General features: G+C 44.0%; 1 protein-coding gene across 1 annotated transcript in view; it reads left to right on the top strand.

Moving 5' to 3' along the window:
* The window catches only part of ARID1B (AT rich interactive domain 1B (SWI1-like)), a gene marked incomplete at its 5' end in the record, with an annotated part of 35,091 nt that extends 12,642 nt beyond the window's left edge, over positions 1-22,449 (top strand). Inside the window, 8 exons of the mRNA XM_010151315.1 lie at positions 6,269-6,407; positions 7,729-7,895; positions 9,212-9,362; positions 10,350-10,466; positions 12,209-12,305; positions 15,574-16,363; positions 17,208-17,338; positions 19,323-22,449. Of these exons, the coding sequence (XP_010149617.1) occupies positions 6,269-6,407; positions 7,729-7,895; positions 9,212-9,362; positions 10,350-10,466; positions 12,209-12,305; positions 15,574-16,363; positions 17,208-17,338; positions 19,323-21,035 (3,305 nt within the window). The remainder of the gene's footprint in view (positions 1-6,268; positions 6,408-7,728; positions 7,896-9,211; positions 9,363-10,349; positions 10,467-12,208; positions 12,306-15,573; positions 16,364-17,207; positions 17,339-19,322) is intronic.
* Positions 22,450-27,571: the final 5,122 nt, after the last annotated feature.

The following is a 27,571-nucleotide window of genomic DNA, read 5'->3' as shown; positions in this document are numbered from 1 at the left end:
TTCCTCTTGTGCGTATTTGATAGTTTTGACCAAAATATGCACAGATTATGTGGCAAGTTCTAAACTGAAAATGATTCTGGGGGCTGTCATGCTAAGCACTGACGGGTGCCGGAGAACAAAGTTCCGAAGAGCATCGGCGTGAAGGAGCTGTTTCCCGTTGCTGTACACCAGCACTGTAAATTCTCAGCTGCAGTATGCGGTTACGTAAGTGGGGCTCAAAATCAGAGCGAGCGGTTTATCCTGCGCAGAACGAACGGGATGGCCACAGCGGTACAGGAATGCTCAGCAGCTGGCCCCAGTGTCGCCGGAGATTGCCTCACAGCGAACCTGGAAAACCGTGCGGCTGTGTTGGAAGGAGGGAATGGAGCACGCCAGGCGCGTGTTCCCCTGTTTCCTTGGCAGCAGAGAAACAAGACTTGGGGAGGGGGATGGCGGGGGGGAGGCGACACGGCGCGGCACGGCGAGTGCGCCTGTAACCAACCCCATCCGTCTCTGCGGGCGGGTGGCTGACTGAAGCGCTATTATTAGCAGGCAGGTGATGTCATGGAGCGTGTCATGAGGCCAGCCAGGGAATCCCCACGGAAGATGGATGGGCGAGGGGTGGAGGGAGAGGGGGTTGGGACACAAACAGAGGTGCCCCCGTACTTGCATCCGCCCCGGGGGGGTCCCAGCGGCCCCCAGCCCGGCCTAAGTGGGACACTGGGTTTGTGCTGTGTAAATTATGTTCCCAGCGTGGCGGCTGGCTGTTGGCTCTGAAGTGTGTGAATGTACTTAACCTTCAGTAACCTTCCCATTGTTTACTTCAGAGCATACATCTGTAGCTTCTGGCAAAAGGTGGGGATATCCTAGAGAGCGTGTCAGGCCTCATGTTAATGGTGTTTCAAGAGGTTGCATTCCTTTTTTCTTTCTTTTTTTTTCTCCCTGAAGGGGAAGAATTGCTGGCAAGAGAAAGATTTTTATTTTTTTTTCCAACTGCATATTTCTGTTCTGGTAAATAAAGGGTCTTTCCTGAAAGCAGTACGTACTTCCATGCAGGCTTTCCAAGGAACAAGCCGCGCCAGCGCTGTAACTCCACACTGTCAAGAATGACGCGTGCCATGGAGCGAACTGTGGAAGAGTTTTGTGGGACCTCACCCTCCCACTGGCGAAGATGTTCATTTTATTTCATTTTGGATGGGTTTTCTGTCGTTAAAAGCATATGCTGACAAACCCGTTACGGCACTTGAAAGACAAGTGTCGCCTCAATGCGGATGTGGGATGAAGGATTCGGTAGCTGTGCACGCACAGGTTCTTTCCTGGATGTCCCTGAGTCAGCGGCAGAGATTCCCTATTCTAAACGAACACTGTTGTTTGTCTTCCTTCTTAGTTCATTGTTTAACACTGAAGCTTCAGAAGCACTTGAAGGGATAGGGTTTCTATTTCAGGATGTCATCAAGCATCTGTCATAATAAAAACCCTGCAAGGATAGATGTAAGAAGTTCAGAGAGCGGCTTAGGAAGTGTGAAATTTAAGGTGAAACATGAAAAGCGAATATGGTACTTTCTTTAAGAGAACTGTTTTCATATCCTTTAACTAGAAAACGTTGCTAATAGCAGTGTGTGTGCAATGCATGTGCGAGAGGACGTAAGTAGTTTGCATTTAACAGGTGTGCATGCAGGCACCTGTGTGCGTGTGCTGCGTCCAGAAACCAAAGTATATTGCTTTGGTGCAAAACCAAGTGCTCAAAGGTTAGGAAGTGCCAAAAGCGAGACACAATCTTTGGGACCTTCATTATGTTTCCTTGTGCAGATACAGCTGAATACACTCGTAATTATGCAGCCACATTGAGACTTGTTCCCGGGAAATGCCTCTGCCGTTCAGCGCTTGGAATGACCAGCGCTCAGTGAATGAGGAGCTGTGCAGTATTTTGTGCTGTCCTCACTTTTCAGTACACAGCCCTTACTTGTGCCACCGTTTTCAACCAGGCTCAAACAGAGAGTTAGACATTCACTCCTTGGTCTTTCTCATCTTCACTGCAGCTGTATTTGAGGGCTATAGAAAGTATTAATCAGCCCTTGCGATACCCATCTGAGAGGGAAAGTACTGTGATACCCATTCTGCAGAAGAGGAACTGTGCTACCAGAAAACGTACAACATGAGTATCCGCTAACACTGGGTGCCAGTTTTCTAAGTTTAGCCATGCGTAGCCCTTTATAGGATCCCATCTGTTGCCTTACATGTTCTGCACAGCTGGAAAACGGTGTCTCTAAACAGGCTCTCTGAGTAAAGGAACACACACACCTAAGAACCTTGTGCCAAATTAGATTTCACCTATATGCCCAGTGCTGGACTCTTCCTGGTGTTGAACTCTGTCTCTTTATCCAGCCACTTATGGTTCTTCCCCTGTGCTTCAACTCTCCTTAGGTACAATTTCTGGGCTTTCTTGTGTTCTTGTTGTGTAGTACCATGTCCGTGCAACATCAGGCTTCTCAGATTCTAATCTGATCTCAGTGGCATCCGTATCTCCTGTCCAGGTTGCCAGTCCCCTTGTCAGTCCCCTTCTATACCCCTTTCCTGTTGGTGGTCAGAAACCCCGTGACCTGGCCTGTGCTTGCCAACGTCCAGCTGGGACTGTGAGAGCTTGTGTGGGGTGGTTCCTGGCTGTAGGCTCTTGTGCTCAGCTCCCAGGAGCCAAATCGCAGTGAGAGTCCTGCTCACTCCCAGCCTGAAAGACCTACAGACAGGATCTTAGAAAACCAAGCAGTGAATGTATAGCAATCTCTACATATAGAAAGTATAGCAAGCTAATAATCTCTACCTATAGAATGTATAGCAAGCTAATAATCTCTACATATAAGCAGGTATTTTTCATAAATTCCTTTGATCAAATCAGAATAAGGCAAGAGCATTTTCTCTGTCACAGCACGTCCCAAACATTACCACCAAGTCTCTTCTTTAAACAAAGAAGGGATCTCTGGTGCTGTGTGTGAAAAAGGTGTCCAACTACCTATTTGGCTTGGAAGGCTCACAGAAAAATATTTCTCTTTTGGGGATGGCAGAAGTGGACCGTATATTTCTGCAGGCATACGCTTAAAAAAAGCTGTTCGGTTACAGATGACATTTTCCAAAACAAAATTGGTTTGACGGGACTATCCATTAGGATGACTTCCTGATGATTGGCTGAAGTTTGGCAAAGGTACTGAAAATCATATCCTACAAGAGAAAGTTCGGTTTCTTCTGAAATTGTACCTGCGCTACTGGCAGTAACCATGAAGAGTACATACTTACTTATTCTTACCCAAAGAGTGTGCTATTTACACTGGTGCTATTACTAAAATACATAGATGGACTATTATGTGGCCTGTGAGTGTGTGACACAGAAATAATTGTCTTTGCTGTTGCTTGTAGGTCATATCCATGCTTGGGCTCTTCTCAGTAGCTGCTGACCTAATCCAGAGACTGAACCACTTGCAGTCCCTATTTTTTCCTTTTAAGCCTTTCCTTATCTAAGCAGATTAGATAAAACACATTGTTAGTCATAATAAAGATTCTGTATCCATGCAGCCCATAAATACTGAAAACACATTTCACTTGTTTTCTTAAGTTTACTTTAGATGTGAATTAAGTTCTTGCTCAGGTAGGATAGGGAAGAACTTAATTGCTGCTTAATAGCCCGCCATAAGATAAGTGTGCAGGGTTAGGCAATATCATACTTTGCAGTGAGTATGTGGGTACACTAAGGTATTTATTTACATATTTCTAATATAACAGGATGGTATGTGACAATGTGTAGCTTAACTCAGAAATGCTTTCAAGCTTTTAGAAGTAATCTGGAATTGTGTTTAGAGCTCAAGGGCAGGAGAGTGATCCTGGGCTCACTCAGGGGTCATCTATACAAAGGGCTCATTTTATGTGAACATGATGATTTTTTTTAAATATGTAATGGATTTGTTTTATTATAGCACTAAAGCCTCCAGTCATAGAATCACAGACTGGTTTGGGTTGGAAGGGACCTTAAAGACCATCTAGTTCCAACCCCCCTGCCATGGGCAGGGACACCTTCCACTAGACCAGGTTGCTCAAAGCCTCGTCCAGCCTGGCCTTGAACACTTCCAGGGATGGGGCATCCACAGCTTCTCTGGGCAACCTGTTCCAGCGCCTCACCACCCTCTCTGGGAAGAACTTCATCCTGATACCTAATCTAAACCTCCCCACTTTCAATTTAACCCCGTTACCCCTTGTCCTGTCACTACAGGCCCTTGTAAAAAGTCTCCCCCAGCTTCCTTGTAGCCCCTTCAGGTACTGGAAGGTGCAATAAGGTCTCCCCGGAGCCTTCTCTTCTCCAGGCTGAACAAGCCCAACTCTCTCAGCCTGTCCCCATAGCAGAGGTGCTCCAGCCCTCTGAGCATCTTCGTGGCCTCCTCTGGACTCGCTCCAACTGGTCTGTGTCCTTCTGATGTTGTGGGTTCCACAGGTGGACGCAGGACTCCAGGTGGGGTCTCACAAGAGCAGAATCCCCTCCCTCGACCTGCTGGCCAGACTTCTCCTGATACAGCCCAGGATACGGGTGGCTTTCTGGGCTGCCAGCGCACACGGCCGGCTCGTGTTCAGCTTTTCATCCACCAGTACCCCAATACAGTCAACTCTAGTGTTAGTTGTTGCCAATGTTGCTGTTACTGTATGAATCAATCAGAGAGCTTTTCTTCAACTTTTTTTGAACCTCATTACTAGGTGAGCCTAATCCAAACGTGCCTCAGAAAGTTGAGGACAAGTACAACGTGGTCTGCAACAATGTGGATTTTACATATACACTTGCTGCTGAGGCTGATCTCCAGATAGTGGAACACGTGTTACAGATATAAATGAAACACATACAAAAAAGGGTGTTCTACAGTTAAAAACAGGCTCTGACTGTCAAGATGATGAGTGTTCTAGGATTCTGAGTCAATTATAAACTACTCTCTCATTCACACACAGAAGAAAGCCCATACTGCTTGTTCCAATTTTCCCTCTAACAGTAATTTATAAAGTTTTGTTAATTGGTTGTTGAATGTAGATAGGCAGGTGCTATAAAATGCTGACATGACAGTTCATAAAAAAGAAAGACCTCTCAAGCCAAAGCCACGTCTTTCTGAGTCTATCAGATTTGTGATTTTTTTTGTGTTGGTAATTTTTTTTCTCCCATCTAAAGATTTGAATCCTACGTGTACTCCTTGGGTAGAACTTCTGCTCCAACGCCAGTCAGGTCCAAGGCTTAGATGCTGCTATGAATTCCCACTTAACCACTTTTAAATTAGAAAACTGCTACATCAGGTCTTCGGGGTTGGGTGGTGGTTCTCCTCAAGAGTCACATGAAAATAGGAACTTCAGTGTCTACTGCAAAACACTGATCTGGATGTATTTTATCACTGACTTAAATCATGTATTCATTTAATGCCTTTATTACTGCTCAGTCTCATTGGGATAGGACAGCACACACTTCTGTGCACTTGTTGTCGTATCAAGAGCGTAGCTGTGTGCCGTGGTTGGTGAAGGAGGACAGCAGTGGAGGTTACGGTATCGCTTTCTGAGATCTCAGCGCAGCAGTTTCTGCAGACGAAATCGATGCTTTGCAGAACTGACCTGGTCTTGTTGCATATGCTCCTAACTACATTTTGTTAAGATGTCCATTGCTGTTTTTACAGTTGGATTAGGAGTGTGACCTATAGCCTCCTGCCCCAATTCTTCTTATCCCAAATTGCCTTTTGCATTGCTTGAATACCATCTTTGCCGTGCATAGGGCTGCAGTGTGCCACTAGTCATTTCCTGTGCTTCACCATGGAAATGTCAGCCTTTTGGTGGTAAATGGAATTACGGATTTATATTAAAACAGCAGTTTAAATCTGTGAGGAAAACCTTCTGGCTGAAGTCTGCCTCCTAAACGGATGTGTTGCGATAGTGATTATACAAAGAAGCTGTACCAAAGAACAACCTTCATTTACTCCCATGTAAACTGTAGACAATTAACTTTGTATCTCTGACCTCTGATTGCAGTGATCCTTCATCTCGATGATTTCTATTCATGTTGCTTCAGGCAGCAGATTAAATTCTAGGAAAGATGATGACTATTACTGTACAGCATATCCTGATCTCAGAGGATTTGGGGAAGTGATAAAGTACTGAGACGCATAGTATAAGCAGGAAAAGTGTGAGGGGGGAAAGAACCAGTTTCCCTCCTTGATGCTTATTATTTCTTCCACAGGAATTTGACTGCTGCCTTTTAATATTTCCCTTTTCTTTAAATTCCCAGCTAATTCTGGTTCCTTGCAAGGCCCACAGACTCCACAGTCTACTGGTAGTAATTCCATGACAGAAGTGCCAGGCGATTTGAAGCCCCCAACACCAGCATCAACACCTCATGGACAGATGACGCCTATGCAGGGTGGCAGGTACGAGAAGGGCTTTGCTTCTTTTTCTGTTGGGCTGTAGTTGTACAACAGTTTAAGACAGACTTTCCCAACCGCTTGGGCACTCATCCGATTCTGTGGTGAACTGGACAGAGCCTTAAAAGCAGCAGAAAATTGTTTCTTCTTGGAGGGGAGAGGAGGAAGGAGTAGGAACTGCGTTAGCTTTCTGAACACCAGAGAAGGATCAGACAAGCACCAGTGCAAAGGGGGCATGTGAATATGTGAAGAGTGGAGAGGAAATTGGAATCCAGCAGCACCAACTTAGAGGCACAACCTTCCTTCCCTCGCTTAGGCCAGCCTCCTCTGGTGTACAGGTCCAGGCATTCATCCTCAGGGAGGAGGAGTGTGTGGGTTTAAGGCATTACTTAAATTCAGATTATGGAAAGAGTAAATAATAGCAGTGGTTGAGGTAGCAGGGGATTCAACCGGATGGACCCAGAGATCGCTTTCAGCTCGGTGTCCCGCAAGTCACACACTCCAGCTTCATCTGAAGTGAAGCCTTCTCACCACTTGCCCATTGAAGTCCAGCGAAAGAAGTTCTTGCTGACTTCAGCGTGGATGTGGCTGAGCTCCGAACTGTGCACAGAGTCACTCCAACGTACTTAGGTTCTTTTTTTTCTCCATCTGTAATACTGCAGAATGGATGACAAGAAGCTTTTTTAATCCTCTTTTGTTCTGATGTAGTTTCCTTTCACTGTGTAAAAATTTTCTTCTGCATTAAGAGTAAATCTGATAGTTATTAGGGAAACTCCATTTTCCAAGCCAAATTTTTAAGGGCTTTAGAATAAAGCTGGCTGCAGCTGTAAAGGTTAGTGCCTCTCCGTAACAGTAAATGGTATCTGGGAGGTAAATCAAGCGTTGCTGTTTAGTCTTTCCTCTAGTAGGGGAAAGCAGTGGGGTGCTTGGTAAATTTGAAAGGTAATAAATATGAAACTGATAAAAAGTAATACTGTTTAGACACAGCATATAGTTAGCGTGTGGAGCTCACTGCCTTGGGGTGGTCAGGCAAACCGTTGAGTGAAGTTTCAGAAAGGCTTAGACTTTGATATGAGTAACAGGAACACGCACAGTTGAAGTTAAACCCCCTCTTCTTTAAGGTAAGTCGCCAGTTCAGCTTGGGGAAAGAAATGGGTAGATGTTTTTAATGATGGTCCATTCTGAAAGTTTGTTGCACCTTGCTCAGGCGCATCCTGCCCTGCTCAGTGCCACAGCATCGTGGGCCAGCTGTGTGACAGCCCCGTCTGTTTTCTCAGCTCTTACGAATACATGACAAGGTTAATGCCTCCTTTTCCTCACCCACTAGAAACAGTGCGGTCAGTGTGCACGATCCCTTTTCTTTTTTTTTGGCATTCCCGAAGCGCAACTCCATGACGCCAAATGCACCATACCAGCAGGGAATAAACATGCCAGATATGATGGGAAGGATGCCATATGAGCCGAATAAAGATCCTTTCGGTGGAATGAGAAAAGGTATTTTCTTTGTGGGAGCTTAAGTGTTCTTCCCTCCTTCTGTGTGATCAAGATGTTCTGGTCGTCACAACGAGCTTTTTCCCTTTGCTGATCTTGCCACTGGTAAGACCGTATCCTTGCAGCAAAAAGAGAGGTGCAGTGCGGTTGTGCTTCAGCCTGCTCATGTTTTCCCCCCTCAGAGCTGCGTTGCTTTAGACACTGTTTATTTCAGCCTTAACCCTAAAAACGCCTGTAGGAATACATTCCAGGAAATGGTATAAATTGACAGGGTTAGATTCTGGGAAATGCTGCATGTGTCATGAAGGTGGTTAGCTGCTCTGCAGATCAGACGCGGACTTCAGCGTCAGAACGTGGAACAGCGTGCCTGGTTGTGGTAGGGCTGAACTGGGAATTCACTGTGCAGAAATGAGCAGGTCCCCTAATGCTCTCTGTCTCAGCTCACGTATTTTTCAGAACAGGAAAGCTATTTTTTTTTTCACTTGAACAGCCCCTGAGAAATGGTGATAAACACACTCAGAGTGTGTTTATTTTTAGAAAGCAAAAGTTAGAGTTAATGTCAACACCTGACTCTTGTCCTTTCGGGCACTTTACCTACAGATGGTTTTGTGGATAGATTCACTTTAGGTTTTATATCCATGTGAGATTAAGTGGGTTTATTGAACTTTGTTGTATATTTCACACTTACCCTGTTGAAACAGAAATGTCCCTGTTCGGTATCTACTATGAGGGACTAAAGAATAGAGTCTCTTCTTCCTTTTGCTTGGGGATTTATAGCCAGTGATAGGGGTCAGTGTGCCTTTTCTTGGACACACAGAGTATGGCCCATTCTGCTCGAGAAGCTGCCTTAGGATACGACATCCATTCCTTAACTAAATTATGGTATCAGTGTGTGTATGAGGGCTTTATGGGACAAAGAAGAGCCTGATTCTGACAGCTTTGTATCCAAACTAGGAGGTTTACTTTCATCTGCTCTGTGAGGTCTGTGTTTGCATTCACCCTTAGCATTGTTCGGGGTGAAAAGAACAAGAGCGAATTCATCTTCAGCTATGAAGACCACAGGGAAGAAGCTTCCTGGTGCCTGATGAGCTCAGTTCCATAGGATGAAATTACTTTCCTCGCTTGCAACTCCTTAATATTATAACCATCGCCTTGGTAGCAGTTCTGCTTCATGTGTTTTCGTCAGGCTCTGGAGAGCCTGGCAGACAATTCTCCTTGGCAGTGTTAGGGATCTGAACATTATTTTAAAATATATTGTTTGAGAGAAAGATGTCTTCAAACGCCCAGAATATTATATTTAACTTCCCTTACCGTTGCAGTGCCTGGAAGCAATGAGCCTTTCATGACCCCTGGACAGATGCCTAACAGTGGAATACAAGATATGTATAACCAGAGTCCATCAGGAGCAATGTCCAACATGAGCATGAGCCAGCGGCAGCAGTTCTCCTACGGAAGTGGCTATGACAGGAGGTGAGTCAATCTTCAGGAAAACGCCAAGCCCATTAGTGAAAATGATCCTCTCTCTCCCCTTCTCATTTTCCCACTGCACCTTGCAGAGAATGTGGCAGCCTACCTTTCCTACAGCGTCTTATTACATCACTGGGAGTCAAACTGTTGGTAATGACTGAGTCTGGCTGCTTGCAGAAATTAATAAGGAGGAATTGTCGCACCTTAGAAGTCACTCGAGCTGCCGCAGATCAGCACGTGGGTGTGTTTGACAGCTGCCTGCAGCTGGGCTCTGGTGGCATAAAGTAGCGCTTGAGTTCGTGTTCTGGCCGTATTTTCATCTAAACAGTTGTCGGTGGGCTTTTCATAACAAACGAAACGCACAGCCCAAAGATGTCTGGTTTGTGGTCTGTAGTTAGCGAGTTGCCTTTGGTGAGCATACAGTCTGTGCTCTGAGCTGTAGGGACACCGGTCTTACAGCGTGTCCATCAGACCCTCATCAGTTTGTCTTTCCGTGGAGTACACAAAATAGCCTTGGTCCTCTTCTGTTTATCCCGGGAAAGGCTTTGGGGAAAAAAAGCCTCAATAAAACTACTGGTGTCTAAGCATTGGTATAGCAAGCAGAATGGTTTGGGAATGTTTGGATTATGTTAAGTATTCTGGTAGGTTTTATAGCTCTGGCTGTATTCCTACTTTCACTTTCATCAGGCTCTGTACTTTAGCTTCACTTTCTGTTTCCTGATGGTAGCCAGAGCGGTGTAGTGTGGGTCTTTCAAGTGTAGCAGTGGAGTGGTTCTCAGTCAGTAGTTTGTAGACGCATAGAATAACACAGGTGTAATCGTGGTGTTCAACAGGTCACATTGCTGGGGAGTCAGCGAGAGCAAGGGTTCCACTGGAAGGGGATAAGCCAAGAGAATGTTTTCCTTAAGGGGTGTGTTTTGTTTTACGTTGTTGGCAATTTTGGAGAATAAGTGCTTTTTACGGAATGAGGTTTCCTTTGTCATTTTTTAGGTCGGATCATGGGCTGGGTCCTGAAGGCAGTATGGGACCACCTGGTCAAAGCAACATGGTGCCTTCAAACAGTGACCCAAGCATGTACTCTCCTAATCGTTACCCTGGCCAGCAAAGGTGAACACTGATTTCTCTGTTTGTAATATCTGCAGTAACCAGCTAACAAGTGCTAGCAGCCTCTGTGAGAGCACATAGACAGAATATGTGACCTCTTGGTGCCTTACTTCTCTTTTGTCTGTTCTTATTGAGGCCTTTTCCATTGGCTCAGTTTCCTATGGGGGCAGAGGCTTGGGTGAAATCAGTTGGCTTTGTGTGGCTGTAGAATCAGAAGTGTCAGAAAAGGAGTACATGTCCTACCTTGTGTATTTCCATGCCAGCACTGAACTAGAACATATGTTATAGGCCCAAGTTCTCCAGCTTCTTCCACAACTCCACCTGGCTGGTGGTTATCCTGTGGCTAACAAATGGAACATGACATGACAAGGGGTAATGGGTTTAAACTGGAAGTGGGGAGGTTTAGATTAGATATCAGGAAGAAGTTCTTCACAGAGAGGGTGGTGAGGCTCTGGAACAGGTTGCCCAGAGAAGCTGTGGATGCCCCGTCCCTGGAAGTGTTCAGTGCCAGGCTGGATGAGGCTTTGAGCCACCTGGTCTAGTGGGAGGTGTCCCTGCCCATGGCAGGGGGGGTGGAACTAGATGGTCTTTAAGGTCCCTTCCAACCCAAACCAGTCTGTGATTCTACGATTTAGAGAGCGTTCCCTTATTTGTAACATACATGTACCTTTGCTCAGTTTTGTCTTACTGGGCATGTACCACCTTGGACAACTGTAGACAACTCCCATCAGTTAGATTGTTCTTGTAACTGGCATGAGGTAATTTCTCTCCATCCACATTGTAATTTTAGGAGATACTGAACAGCTGCTGCTTTCACTCGGGTCAACTCTCAAAAATCCTGAGTTTTCTATGCTTTTGGAAAAGTGCTATTAGTTCTTTTAACACGTCAGGTTCCCCAGTCCTCTGTTTCTCTGACTCTCCCTGATATATCACTTCCATGATTATACTCAAATTATAGATGTGTCCTCATTGGTAGGGCACAGAGAGGAATTACTGACATAGTGGTCTGCAGTACAGTGTTACTTATCAATCTTAATGCTTTCCAAGTGCTTCATTTCAGCAACTTACATCTCATTCAGATGTGCTTAAAAATATTGCAGTTGCACTGTAGTGCTCCTCAGAGGTCTTAAAGGCCACAGGTAAGTTTCCAAGTGCAACGCAACTCTGCCTCTTACATGTACACTTCATTATGTAGCTTTAATTAAAAATTACGTGAACATCAGCGAAATTGAGTACTGTTTTTACTTGGGAATGATAAATGTTCTATATTGTAGTGAAATTTGTACTCACTTTCTGTGACTGTCATCAGACTAAAATCATGATTTCACTTTAAATCAGCAGTTAACTATTGATTATATTCTTAAATAATCCAGAAAGTCGCTTGCTTGGAGACTGACTTGCAACCTTTGAACTGTGCATCAGACACTTTTCCACCCAGGATGGGTTCCCAGCAGCTGCAGCTGCCTTTCTCACCTCTTCGCCAACCGTACCCTTTTCCCACTCCTGACTGCTACCTCTGAATCTCTCTGTTACGTCGTTACTGCTCCTCCTTTCTTCTTCCTGCTTTACCTTCTTCCTTCCACTGCCAGCTCCAGCAGAGCTTACTGCATCAGGCTCAGGACCGCTGTACCTTCACCTTGTTTCCAAAACGGCACGTTCCTTCAGGGTGCCAGGATCATCAGAGTACTTTTCCTGGTGGCTTGGAAATTCCAGCTCTAAGTGTTGATTTGAATGTTTCATTTCAGGCATGAACCATATGGGCAGCAGTATCCAGGACAAGGACCTCCCTCAGGACAGCCACCATATGGAGGACATCAACCTGGAATGTATCCACAGCAGCAGGTACGAGAGGAGAAAGCAGCTATATTCATAATGTTTGCTTAATATATGTCACCCCCACGTTCTGTATACGTTCAGAAATCTCTTTAGACAATATAAGTCTTTTGGCACAGAGAGGAGAACTGCAGTTCCGGTCAGTGTCACAGCCCATATGGATAAGCAGTGTACACGCAGCTATAGGAAAACGTGTTCATGATGCCGGATGAGTGTAAATTTTAACAGATGTTCTGTGGCTTTGGATGTGTGTCAAGTGATGGTCCCAGGTTAATGACCAGCAGACTAGGGAAGTGCAGTCTTCCCTAGTAAAGTGATGCTAGTAAAAACAGATGTTCTGTGGCTTTGGATGTGTGTCAAGTGATGGTCCCAGGTTAATGACCAGCAGACTGGGGAAGTGCAGTCCGTAGGCTAGTAAAGTGATGCTGCCTCAATTCCAGAAACAACTGGGAAAGCTGCTTGGCTGGCAGGTTGAAGGGCCTTGACTTCGTGTCATGCAGCCAAGCGAACCCAGCAGAAAAGTTGAACAAAGTAAAACGTGCAACACTGAATTATTTGGAATGCTGGGGCGGGTCATCCGAGATACCCGTCTTTAATACAGATTAGATGGCATATTCCCCACGTTACTTCTAGCAACAATATGGTACAAATACACCAGAGAGAACATTATTAGCATTAAAAATAGTTTAAACATTTGTAGATTCCAGTCTGTATAATAACTTTGAAAATACATATTATATTAATTAATGACATTTTTTAGTTAGGTGTATCATTAATACCTTATGGGCAAAATCCCATCTTATAAGTCCACAGTAAAACTCCACTGACTTCAACAGGATCAGAGTTTCTTCCTGTGTGTTAATTCATTTCTGGTCATAGAGTAATTAAAGTTAGTTTCCAAAATAGAAAGCCTTTCCTTATAATACAAAAATCTAAATGTAAGCTAGTTTTCAGCCAATTTCAGATAGTCCTTTTCAGATTGGAATATAGTTTTACTAGGACACCGGGGGATGCGCACACACTCCTCCTGAAGGAGGAGATCTTAGGTTGCACCATACTGAAAATGTATATAAATTACAGAATTTCGTGCTTAGTTCCGTGGTTCATAACATCTCTAAGACAGCGTCATCAAAAACCTGTTTTTTTGTTCTTTATGGTGAGCATATGCTAGCAGTCTAGGTGATTTAGTGGGGAAATGGCAAAGGTACAGAACAGAACAGGGTGTGATATTCCATGCCGGCGTATGCAGGGAATACATGAACCCCGTTTAAGCAAGGAGACAGCTAGAATCTGTAAAAATATGTTTGGCCCTGTCCTCAGTGCCGTTTATGTGCCTGGTACAGTGACTCCTGAATGCGAAACGCATTAATGCAAAAAAGCAGTGAAGAATGAAGGGCAGGGCTCCTAGCCGGCCTCCCACTCCCAGAGGATTCCACTTCTTCATTTAGCTACAGATTAGGTTGTCACTAGCTTGTATCCAATTTCCTAAATCTCGCCCTGTAGTGGTACAGGAAGAAGGTGAAAAATGGCCCTCTCGAAGCTTTATCTACAACCTGAAGGTTAGGGAATGACCTGGGAAGGAGGTGCTCGAAGCGTGAACTCCTGGGGCTAATGAAGCACTTTGAGCCAGGCTTTTCAATTCCTGAACGAATGCTCGTGCCCGGAGAGCTGCTCTGCAGCAGGTGACCTGTGTTGGCAGCTTGTCTGCTGCGAGGTCTCCGCATTGCACATCCTGATGGAGAGGGACGCGCTGTGTGGCCTCGGTCTCCCCCTGAACCTTTACGCAGGATGGGGAGTTGAGGCGCAGCGCTGCCCTCGGCACTGGGTGTACCACCCGGCTTGTTGCCCACCACACAAGGGCGCTGAACTGCTTTGAGAGGCACTTGCTTCCTTCCCGGGTGTCTACTCCGAGCGCTCCGAGCTGCTCTGGCAAAACACACACCGCCTTTTTAGGTGTGGCAACTGCCGCGTCAGTTCTTAACGTAGAAATTGGCCCCAAGGGTGGCATTTACTGCAGCAAATAGTTTATATAAGGCTGAGAAGCGGTGTTTCTCAGGTAGCCAGACAGCTCTATAGCAAGTTTTAAAAAAAAAAGTGCTTTCATGCAATTCAGTAGTTGTGGGTTTATGTGCAGCAAAGTTAGGAGATGAATTTATGAATCCCAGAGCTGTTTTAACTGACCCATATTGAATACCTACAGAATTTTATCTGATCTTAACTCTGGTACATTAGTATACATTGTGCACTGTGACTGAGCTACAATTTCCGGGGGAGCCATAACTTTGAATTTGCCATAGATCATATATTCAAAAATCATCCATTTAATTCACAATTTTTGCTTCAGAGCACTCAGTGTGGTTTGAACTGTGGAACAAACTCCCACAGGAACTAAAGGCCGCCGCAAACCTTACCACCTTCCCCTCAAACCGCAGCATGTCTTTTGTTGTTCTGCTGTCTTAAACATAAATACGTACAAGCCTGTGTGATGGTTTAAAAACAACTCGGTACCCCCAGGGTGAAACAGCTTACCTCACACAGCATTCCCCACTGGAGGGGGTGAGAAACAGGCAGGGAATAAGCCATCGGTGGCAGCTGTTTGTTACATTGCTTAATTATCACCGATCAGCAGCCAGGTAAGAACCTGCATACACTAGAACAGAACACTTGTATGTGACCGTTTCCTGTAATAATCTCCGGGTAAATTGAATGTGATTGGGACGGGGCGTGGTTGCCCAAACAGGGCCGCGTTCCTGGGAATTACACAGAGTAGCAAATGCAGCAGAGTGTTTTCTCCAACTGATAAATTCACCGTGTGTAGGCCGTGTCCTGTCTTTCAGACGTGTGTGCTCACAGCGTATCCTGTTAAGAGTTCATTCGGTGCCTGTCTCTTGAAAAGATTCCTGGAGTGGGTTTGAATTTTTCTAAGATGTTTTTTCTTCTTAGTAGAATAAGCATAAAAAAGAAGTGAAAATATTTTAGTTGGTGAGGACTGTTGCCTTTTCACACACGTCTGAAACAACCAGTGCAACTGAACCTGACAGATTGGAAGGGGAAAGGGAGATGATGGACCAAGCATTAAAAAAAAGTACTCCAAGGATAAGCTTCCTCTTAGTATTAAGTTGTAAGTGGAGCAGAAGAGGGGCTTGATAAGAAAGCACTGGCTGAAGCCTAGCCATAGCACTCTGGAATCACCACGATCCCTCTACATCGGCTTTTTAAATGAGCTTCTGTGTCTGGAGTGAAAGTGACGCCTCTTTTTTCCAAAACTGTTTTTCAGAACTACAAGCGACACATGGACGGCATGTATGGGCCTCCAGCCAAGCGCCACGAAGGGGACATGTATAACATGCAGTATGGCAACCAGCAGCAGGAAATGTATAACCAGTACAGCAACGCTTACACGGGGCCTGACCGGAGGCCCATGCAGGGCCAGTATCCCTACCCGTATAACCGGGAGAGGATGCAGGGCCCAGGGCAAATGCAGCAGCATGGAATACCTCCCCAGATGATCGGTGGCCCCATGCAGTCGTCATCCTCCAGCGAAGGTCCTCAGCAGAACATGTGGCCGACACGAAACGATATGCCTTACCCTTACCAGAATAGGCAAGGCCCAGGAGGCCCTGCGCAGGCCCCACCGTATCCAGGGATGAATCGCACTGATGATATGATGGTCCCTGACCAGAGGATAAACCACGAGAGTCAGTGGCCTTCTCATGTCAACCAACGTCAGCCTTCTTATATGTCATCCTCAGCCTCCATGCAGCCTATCACTAGACCGCCTCAGTCATCCTACCAGACACCACCCTCTATGCCAAACCACATCTCTAGAGCTCCAAGTCCAGCATCCTTCCAGCGCTCTTTGGAAAACCGTATGTCTCCAAGCAAGTCTCCTTTCCTACCCTCCATGAAGATGCAAAAGGTTATACCCACGGTTCCAGTGTCACAGGTCGCAGGACCGCCACCCCAGCCGCCACCGATTAGGCGAGAAATTACCTTCCCCCCAGGCTCTGTAGAAGCGTCCCAACCAGTCTTAAAACCAAGACGAAAGATTACCTCAAAAGATATTGGTAAGCATCAAAACAAAAGCCAAATACCAACATAGGTTGGGAGAAAGAGACTTGGATTTTGATTTTCTCCTACATTTTAGGACTACTTTGACAGATAATTAACTTTGGTAACTGTAGCGTGATTGTCTTCAGTAAAAGTGTAGTGACATATGCATCGGTGAGGACGATAGGTAAAACTCAGCCCAGCCAGTCTGACATGAAATAAAAGCGGTATTTTATATGGAGACCTGAGGTCTCCAGAAGCGCATTAAAAATGAAGCTTGCCTCAGATTTCCTAACGCTATGTGTTGAAAGGCCCTTCGGAACGTCTGTTAGATCACCAGTACCGCATTTAGCGGAGCAGAGCTTTCCGTGTTCTTGTTGCATGGAAGCTCTTCTGTTGTGTAGTTACAGTCTGTCTTCCTTGAATGGCTCATTTACCCATTCCATACTATTTGCCACATTTGTTTCTCCCCCTTTTCTTTCCCAAGTATCTTCTTATCTCAAATTCCTGTTCCATTTCATACATTCCAGTTCTCATACTTCCAGTTCCCACGCTCCTGACAGAGTATTCTCCCTTTATTTACCGACTGTTTGGTTCAGTCAACTTCTGTAAGTTTGCACAATTATTTTGGCTTCAGCGGAGTCGGGGCTTCATTGGCCCTGTTTAGGTCATCTCCAGTATTAAGGCTGAGCAGCAGCTACAGCAGACACGAACTGGGCCGACTGGTGAAGGCAGGGCCTTAACCACTGTTTCAGTAACTATTCCATTTAAATTCAGAATGTCACAGTTTAATCTTTCAGAACTCATTAACGGTCTCCAAGGATGCACTAATCCTGTTTTCCTTCTCCTTCCTTTCTCCAGTAACTCCTGAGGCCTGGAGAGTGATGATGTCTCTTAAATCTGGTCTTTTGGCTGAAAGTACCTGGGCGCTAGACACTATTAATATTCTTCTGTATGATGACAGCACTGTTGCTACTTTCAACCTCTCTCAGGTAGGTGGGAAAGCAGTATGCTCCTCAACTTCCCAAGGAAAGAAACCGGAAATAAGACACCTACAAAAACGCTGAAGTCCTTTAAAATGGATTACAATTAATGTGAATTTGAATATTGCAAAACTTCCCTTTTTTATGACTGGTAACAGTGGGCAACAAGAGAGAGCTTTAGGTTGAGCAGGGGAAATAATGAGCCTGAAGGAAGGATATCTCTTGGAGAAAAGAGCGTGTAGGAATATTTTAGCGCTGACGGAAGACTAATGTGTAAATTCACAATCACGATAGCACAAGGACAATCCCAAAAAACCACCAGTACGATAGTAATCTTGCTTAACTTGTGTTTCCACAAAAGGCTTTGCAAAACGATATTAAATTGATTTGAGGCTGTCTTTTGGTGGCTGTCTTATTCAGTAGTTCCATACTAGGCTGTGGGATTTTTTTTAAAATTGCTTATTTTCTATTCAGTTTCTTCTTCCAGTAAATGCTTTGCACAGAAATACCCCACTGACAGTTTAAAGTCTAAATTCCACTGTCTGTCCGCAGGATGCAAGTAGCATGGGATTTAACCGTGTGTGCTTTTGCCTCGCTACCTCCCAGAATTTTCCAGCCCGGTGCCCTGCTCTAACCGTTAGCCTGCGAGGTGGTAGTAATCGATGGCATGCTGATAATGCACATCATCTAAAATTTGTACAAATTAAATACTCAGTTTCTCTGCTCCATTCATTCCTTGGTTACAAATAGCGTAACTCATAATTTTTTTAATATAATGACTTTTTTTTTTTTAAATGCAGGCACAAATGGTACATTTCATCCCACCTAACTTTAGAACTAGGGATATCTATAGCATGATTCATCTCATCCTGAAGTAGAGATCTAAAATAGGTCAGATGAATCATACCCTAGAAATGGCCTGTAAAAGACCATTATAAAAGGAATCTAGACAATTAGGTTAGGTGTGTAACTCTTGCGGGTGGTTGAAGGTAAGTGAGATGAATCTCCCCTGAATTCTATTAGAAATTGCATTAACGCACCCCATGCAAGTTGCGGCATATTTTAAACACACATTTGGTTGTTGCTTTTGTCTTGGAGTCTGTTTCCAATGGCAGTCAGGACCCCAGAATGTGACTGATAATTCCTGCAGTCCATATGCATCAGTTTGTTGTTAATTCTTTGAGGGTTTGGCAGTGGTAGGAAAATACAGAATGGACAAAAGGATACGTTTTGCTGAAAACCTATTAGCCCACAATTTAAAAAAAAAAAAATATTTTAAATGAAAAGCCAGATAATCATGCTGAATACATCATAACAGCAAAGAATTACCCTCAGCCACTGAGGGTAGATTAATGCCAATCCAAGTACTGCCTTGCCATAGGAAAGTGATTACAGGTTAATTAAGAGGATTACACCTACATAAAAACTGTGTCTGAAGGGTGACTTGCAGCACCAGGCTCCAATAACAGTTTTTAAATATTGGCAGGCAAAAATGGAACTAATTCGTTAGAGATGGAGTATTAACCTAAACTGTCTGAACTGCAGATTCCTACAGGACAGGTGGGTTTAAAGACTGAGAGACAAAGGAGGAGGGGAAAAGGTGCAAACTAGAGGCACCTAATAAAAAAGTACAAATCAGAAAAAGTGGGTTAGAAAGTTCAGTACTCTGTACGGAAAACAAAGAATACGAGACACTTCCAAGGGGACTGACCCGCTAGGCTAGGTGTCTGCTGCAGCTTAAAGGAGACACGTGAATAAAGCTCCTGTGGTTGTTACAGTTTAAGCCAGTGGAGCCACGCTAGTTTGACGTCATGCACTGCTTGGGCAGACGCTAGAAAAACGCCCTTCGATTAACTTCTGCTGTGCAGGACCTAGCCACAAGTCCACAGCAGGAGGGAAATACTCACAGAGGTATATGCATCGGTGTTCCTAAGAAAATTCCATGCAGATGAAAATGTTTATCTGATTCTTATGTTCTTTCTTCTCCCCTCAGTTGTCTGGATTTCTTGAGCTTTTAGTAGAATATTTTAGAAAATGCCTGATTGACATTTTTGGAATCCTTATGGAATATGAAGTGGGAGATCCAGGCCACAAAGCACTTGATCACAAAGCAGCCAAGAAAGATGATAGCCAGTCCTTGGCAGGGGACACTGGAAAAGAGGAGAACGACGAATGTATTGACTATTTTGATGAAGAGGAGGAGGAGGGGGATGATGAAAAGGTAGAAGGAGAAGAAAAGAGCATTGTTTTTTCCACTCCTGGTGCCATTGCTGACCCAAGTGAGAGGCCAAAACAAGCCAGTAAATTTGACAAGCTGCCAATAAAGATTGTAAAGAAAAATAATCTGTTTGTTGTTGACCGATCTGACAAACTTGGACGCGTTCAGGAATTTGATAGTGGACTTCTCCACTGGCAGCTCGGTGGTGGTGACACAACTGAGCATATCCAGACTCACTTTGAAAGCAAGATGGAGATTCCTCCCCGCCGGAAAGCCCCTCCTCCCTTGAACTCTCCAAGCAAAAAGAAGGACCTCGAGGGGAAAGGTGAATCTGAGGAACAGCAAGAAAAAAGTATAACAGCAACCATTGATGATGTCCTCTCGGCTCGGCCAGGAGCGTTGCCGGAAGACTCAAACTCCGGTTCCCAGACAGAGAGCAGTAAATTTCCCTTTGGGATCCATCAAGCCAAAAGCCACCGGAATATTAAACTGCTAGAGGATGAGCCAAGGAGCCGGGATGAGACTCCTCTATGCACCATAACTCACTGGCAAGACTCCTTGGCCAAACGCTGCATCTGTGTGTCAAATATCGTCCGTAGCTTGTCTTTTGTGCCTGGCAACGACACCGAAATGTCCAAACATCCAGGCTTGGTGCTGATCCTGGGAAAGTTGATCCTTCTTCACCACGAGCATCCAGAAAGAAAGCGAGCGCCGCAGACTTACGAGAAAGAGGAAGAGGAGGACAAAGGGGTGGCCTGCAGCAAGGATGAGTGGTGGTGGGACTGCCTCGAGGTCTTGAGGGATAATACATTGGTCACGTTAGCCAACATTTCTGGGCAGCTAGACTTGTCTGCTTACACGGAAAGCATCTGTTTGCCAATTTTGGATGGCTTGCTGCACTGGATGGTGTGCCCGTCTGCAGAGGCACAGGATCCTTTTCCAACCGTGGGGCCCAACTCGGTTCTTTCGCCTCAGAGACTTGTGCTGGAGACCCTGTGTAAGCTCAGTATCCAGGACAATAATGTGGACCTTATCTTGGCCACCCCCCCGTTCAGTCGTCAGGAGAAACTCTACGCTACTTTAGTTAGGTACGTTGGGGACCGCAAGAACCCGGTCTGCCGAGAAATGTCCATGGCGCTCTTATCGAACCTTGCCCAGGGGGACACATTAGCAGCAAGGGCAATAGCTGTGCAGAAGGGAAGCATCGGAAACTTGATAAGCTTCCTGGAGGACGGGGTCACTATGGCCCAGTACCAGCAGAGCCAGCATAACCTCATGCACATGCAGCCGCCGCCCCTGGAGCCTCCTAGCGTAGACATGATGTGCAGGGCAGCCAAGGCCTTGCTGGCCATGGCTAGAGTGGACGAGAACCGCTCCGAGTTCCTTTTGCACGAGGGCCGTTTGCTGGATATCTCCATATCTGCTGTCCTGAACTCTCTGGTTGCATCTGTCATCTGTGATGTACTTTTTCAGATCGGGCAGTTATGACATAAGTGAGAAGCCAAGCATGTGTGAGTGGAGATTAGAGGGTCACATATAACTGGCTGTTTTCTGTTCTTGTTTATCCAACGTAGGAAGAAGGAAAAAAAAAATAAAATAAAAAAAAAAAGAATCTTTGCTCCTCTGCCCCATTCACTATTTACCAATTGGGAATTAAAGAAATTATTAATTTGAACAGTTATGAAATTAATATTTGCTGTCTATGTGTATAAGTACATCTTTTTATTTTATTTTTTTTAACCAAAGTTGCTGTCTAGTACATTCAAAGGTCACACTTTTTTTTTTTTCCATAGATTATCCTTTTCAATGTTCTTTTCCATGTTTGTATTGCATATTTTTTGGGAAGCGAACTAGTGACTTTTTAAAAAAAAAAAATGTTATGGCAAACCATTGTATGATGGAAAAAAAATCTCACCACTGAAGCAAAAAGGTGAAAAATAACCAACATACCAAGTTCCTGTGTGTTTTATTTTTTCAAATAAGGAAAAAATAATAAAAAAAAAAACTTGTATACCATCACCCAAAGCTCTGTGCAATAGAAGATTCTAGTGATGTAGGTGTAGGGGATCAAGGAGGGTGTCAGTCAGTAGTCAGAATACAAAACGATACTGGTTTCTCCTCAGGAGAAATGGTTACATTAGGCTAGGAGCAAATCAAAACAAAAAAAGTCAAGTTTGAAAATCTCTTAACAAAACCTGATGATAAACATCAATTGCTTCCTCACCAGAACTGTCTTGTCTACATCTGGGTTGGTTTTGGTTTTTGGTTTTTTTTTTGACCTTCCACAATGACAGTTCTTCACAATTCCTTTAATCATTTTTTTAAATATTTTTTTATTGCCTAAGGGCCGTGATGTATATAGAAGTTGTACATTAAACATACCCTCATTTTTTTTTTTTTAGTACAAAGTTTTTAGTTTCTTTTCCATGATGTGATATCTACAAAGTGATAGTAGAATTATTTTTTCTTTCATTTGGGCCATATCTCCAAAAAATAATAAAAAAAAAGAAAAAAGAAAAAACCCAACACAGAAAACCAACAACTGAGGGTAATGTACAAGTTTCTGTATGTATAAAGTCATGCTCTATTTCGGGAGAGCAGCCGATCACAATTTGCTTTATAAATCAAGGTGTGGAATGGTTACGTATGGATTGATTTAAGAAAATGGTTACCAGTCTACAGACAAAAAAAAAAAATATATACAGGAAAAAAAAAAAGGAAGAAACACAACTTCAAAGATTTTTCAGTGACAAGAATCTGCATTTGTATTTCAAGATAATGTAGTTAAAGAAAAAAAACTTGATGTAAATTCCTCCTTTTCCTCTGGCTTAATGAATTTCATTTATTCAGTATAAAATCTTTATATGTTCCACATGTTAAGAATAAATGTACATTAAATCTTGTTAAGCACTGTGATGGGTGTTCTTGAATAATGTTCTAGTTGCAGTGTGGGATATCGGAAAGCAAACTAATTACAAGAAAGAGCAATAATGACTATTCTCTTTCCCCTACTTTATTATTATGACCTTCAAAAATATTACGCTATTGTCTGCAGCAGCTTGCTCTCCTTTTAGAAAAAGCCTTCTCACATCAGAGCAGCGTTTTTACTTACTCTTACTTAAAACCACGGAGCCTCAAAGGGGAAGACGTGGCTGGCAAATGATAGTTCTGACTATGCAGGTTATCCCGTCTCCATGCTGCGGTTGGGGGACTGAAGACGGATGTTAGAAAAAGTGACAAAAGATTTTGTTAAAGCAATAACCAACTTCAAGAAATTGATCTGTACTCGCTACCTGTAATTCTCTCTGTTGGTTAAAGGTGCAAATACCCCCGCGAGGTGGGTATTTAGAATAAACACCCACCCACTTCTCGATACCGTATGTGTCATTGCATACTTACATGGCCTCTCATCCTGGGAGTTCCCCCATTAAAGCGGATCAGGCTTTAATAGAGCACATCCATCGTTACAGCTGGTGGGAGACGGCCATTTCAGCTGCAGGAATTACCTGGTTTCAGATACAGCCGCTCTCACCTGGTTATACCTTATTGCTGAATAGCGTTCAAGCACTAATTTTTACTATTTCATCTTGGATCATTGACTTTGTTAGTGTGATCGTAAAAAGCCAATAATAATCAATTTCCCTGGAATTGCCACATAATTACACTGTTAGTGGATATCCTCCTCCCCTCTCCAATAACGATACGGAGGTACTTGAAAATTACAACCCCCTTTGGCACACTGCCCACCTTGTCCATATAGATTGCTGTGACATTAATACGCGTAAGAGAATTCCGGAGACAGGTAAAGCATATACAATTATAAGCCAAGTTTGAAACGCGACTCCCTAGCGCCGTGCAAAGTAATTCCACCTTCTCGCCACTCTTGCTCAGCAACCCCTCCGCTCCCACATCGCCTGCTGCGGAGGTCTGTCCCTCTCTTGCGTATCGCTGCGTTCAGAAATACCGCTTATTAGAATTAGAACCCGCTTGTAACTCCTCATCGTAGGAGGTATGATGTTTCGGGCATGATTTCTACAGCTTAATACTGGGCAGCGTGAAAGTCGTATCCCCTGTTAAACTTAATTCTTAGGAAGATTTTGCTGCTTGATAGTACCCCACGGGTACAAGCCAGCTGTCAAATCAACCCTCTGCTGAGCAATACTCGCCCCTCCCATGTCAAGGGCAAGAAGGGACATCTATTCTCCCTTTAGCATCCAGGCCCAGGGTCCTCCGGGGGAAGTTACACCTGTGGCAAAAAAAAAAAGCTGTCAGAGGCAGCCCCTTCAGTGTTACTCGGGACTGCTCTGAGCCCGGTTAAACATCGTGGCAGGGGGGGAACCCACCCAGGTAGCCCACCAGCTGCCTGATGTCCGTTCGTACGCAACGGTGCTGCCACTTACCCAGTTGGGCCAGGAACTAGCGGGGGAACTGAACAAGGGGAAGGGAGAGGTTAATAACACAGGTTCTGCCTGAACACAATTTGGTGCTGTTACAGTAGGAGTAAATGATCTCTGTCGCTCGTTTGTACTACAGCACATTTATCAGAAGAAAGGTGAAGCGTAAGCACTTCACTCCCCTCTGTTGTCTGCGTATGATTCCACCTCTCCCACAGTGTTCTCGTAAGCCATTGGAGAAGACCTGCTCGTGAGACTTGTGAACTTAGCATGTTCTGACTGCATCCTGGACAAGTTTGAGCTGCTGTTGGTATTATTCCTACAAGAGAGATTTTGGGTTTCAGTATTTAAAAAAAAAAAAAAATCTACATTTTTCTGCTTTTGTGAGCACACATACTCTGTAACAAAGCCCAAACTGGTACCAGCAAAAAGGTGGAATATTTGAAATTCTAGAACTGCAATGAGTTATTTAGGGGAAAGCAGCCAATTAGTACTGTAGGCAATAAGCGAACACAGATTTCTCACTCGTATATACATCAATAAGCTCCCCGTTTCTTTGGCAGACCCAAGCAACTAATTGCTTATAGACTGAAAGAGCAGCAGTGAGATATACGGAGTCCCTGAATCTTGCTAGGCTTTAGAATCACTTCAGGAATTAAAAGATGCCTAGCCCCTTTGGTAGGAAAAAAGGGTTTTGTTTTTTGTTAACATGACTTCCTACACTAACCTTTAAAAAAAACAAAACAAAACAAAACAACCCACAAAAAACCCAACCACATGAAAACATCCTGCTCAGGAACACATGTTTTCGACTACCCAGAAGAAAGTATGCAGAAGAAAAATCCATCCATGCTTAAAAGCCTCTGCACCCTCTCTTCACTCTTCGTTTGCTGTTTCATACCACAATCTCTAAACTCTGTGCTATACATCACTCCTGTGACACCATTACCTTTTTGGCCTGGATACATGTCGGAGAAAGATTTACTTATTTAGAGAAATACCGCAGCAAAAGCTTACGCTTGTTTTCCACACTGATGATTCCTATACAACACTTCTACAGTGCAAGGCAGGGTACACCTCTCGCTTCACAAACAATACGGAAACACCTCTAAGTAATAGAGTCAAGGGTAGCTGTCATGACAAAAACACTTCTATCCAAAAAAGATCCCGCCATTGCAGGGGTAGGTTCATTTCAACCTGTGTTTCAGCCCATGCCATCCTGCTTCACTCTCGTTCTGAAGCTGTCGTTCAAAGTTATTGAGCAGCAAAGAAAAAAAATCACTGCCGCCTTTGCTCCCCCTGTACAAGAGAAAGAGTTGCAAGAATCCATTGTGCAGATGCCCAAGCTGGCTTGAAACTGGACTGGAACATGGGAATTGAACTGTGGTGGCATGCAGCACGTTCACCCTTTGAAGGACCTGTTTGTAGGTTCTTTACTCTGCAAGTAGTAGTAGGGGTGTACCTGAGAAATAATACACATCTACTGCCACACTGTAATATCACTGTCATGGAAGTCAGCCTTCTCTGTGTTTTAAATAGGAGCACAGTCTCAAATTCTGAGGCAAGAGTTCTCCAGAGAGGGATGATGACTTCTTGTTTTATCACCATTGACCTGCTAATACCAAATATGCGGAAGCCACTCTCGCACGCAAAACCACAAAGCAGTCCCTGCTGCAAAAAGCTAATTTTCCAACTCATGAACAAGCAACTGCAGGTGGAGACAGCAGAAAATGGAAACAAAAGCAGCAGTAAACTGAAAAGGCAGGCACCACTCTTGTAGCAGAGTGGAATTATGAAGGTCTAGAACACAGCCCCGTACCATCTGCACATTTAATGTTCCTCAGGATGATTTGTGAAATTCCTGAGGGCTCCCCTCTTCTGTTTTCTCATTATGAAATCTTACACTTCACAAGCCAAATTCCTTTCCCTGCATCCCTCACAAATATTTTTTTTTTTTAAGGATTATTATTAAGTCTGGAGAAAGGAGAGAGAAATGTTCTGGGGGAAGAAAGGGAGAAAGGACACATCCATTTGGAGAAAGGGAGGGAGAACACAAAGAGCTGACAGAAAAGCATTCTATGTCCCTGCTGCATTGCTCTATTTTTACATTTTGAGTCATTCCAAAGAAATTAATAATTAAACCAAGCTAGGGGAATTTGACATTCCATTGGAGCAAGGGAAGGGAAGGCAAAGGAAAAGATGAGCCTCCACATACAGACTGGTGAATTCCATTCTTACTCAATTACATTCACCTTTCAAGTCCCCTGAATGGGGAAGGATAAATACTGTCTTCATTGCTAGAAGTCACCCCCAGCTGTTTATTTGTGCGCTGTCAGAAATGAGGTTTCAACGTCTGGCCTTCCTGTCTGTGATTGTCAGTAGCTGCGGGTACCGGAGACAGCTGTTCTGGACTGTGCAGCAAAACCAGCTATTCACACGCCTAAATGGCTTGAGTTTTGCTTCCAATTACTTATTCTAACAAAGTCTAAATGTATTTCATTTCAGTGCTGTTGTACAGTGTAAAAAACTGGGTTTATACTTCACATTGTTCTTAGCTGGCCTAAACTGAACTAATGAGATGGAGCAAGACCCTCATCCGATGCCTCCAACAGAGCTACAACATCTTACCCTGCATTTGTTAATTTACTTGGTCTGTCATTACTTAGTATATATTGCATTTCCATTAATTAAGGAGAGTTATTTACATTGAAAGGGTGGTGGGGTGGAATTGCTTAGCTAGCAGAGCAAATCCCTAGTGACTCAGGCTTCTCTGCAGTGTTTATCCAGGTCTGCAAAGAGACTCCTGAAGGACAAACATTCAGACTTTTGCTCCACTATGGAGTATTTTAAAAAGGAAAGTTTATATATTATCATGGCAGGAGAAAAGTCTATGGTGATCTAACAGGAAGAACTGTTAGACATGCTAGAAAAAGCTCGCAGCACTCCATGATGCAATTTCACTTTACGTATAATAATTTGCTTATCAGTTCTACGTATACATCTGCAACTGAGAACAAAGAAAAATAACTGGATGCCGTGCATGTTTCACTGTCAAATTATAACACAGAACTGCAAAGTCAACTATTAAATCTCTTTTTCTCTAAGAGAATTTGAAAAGAAACAATGTTCCACTGGTTGTATCACCACCACTAAAGCTTCCGATGGACTCCATATAGAAGATTATAATTCTTTTATATGAAAGACGAAGCTCTATATAGAATGAAACACAGCGACTGAAAGCTACTGAGATTTAAGCACAAGGCTTCATAGGCAGACCTAGCACTATACATTTTATATGCACTGGGGGAAAACAGACTTGTAACAACCAGTTATTTATCAATATCCTGTACCCGGGGGCGGGGGGGGGAAGGAATCACCCTGTATTCCCATCCATACTGTATAGTCATGCATGTTTCACGGGCATCTCTCATAACAGTAGTGCAGGAGAAGCTGTTCTTCTGTTCTTTTTCTCTTCCCTAATATTTACTCCCCAAGTCTCTCATGTTGCTTCCTTCCTTTCCCCTGCACATCAGTACCAAATACAGAGTCCTGATTTTTAAAATACCTGAATAACCTAGGTTTTGTTTGTTACTGATACCTTCTACTATTTGGAGGGACTTCTTAATTGTG

Source organism: Eurypyga helias, unplaced genomic scaffold (genome assembly GCF_000690775.1).
Source record: "Eurypyga helias isolate BGI_N326 unplaced genomic scaffold, ASM69077v1 scaffold5405, whole genome shotgun sequence".
Classification (NCBI taxonomy): Eukaryota; Metazoa; Chordata; class Aves; order Eurypygiformes; family Eurypygidae; genus Eurypyga; species Eurypyga helias.
The sequence above is the reverse complement of the archived record's forward strand: the minus strand, read 5'-3'. Positions and strand labels throughout refer to the sequence as shown.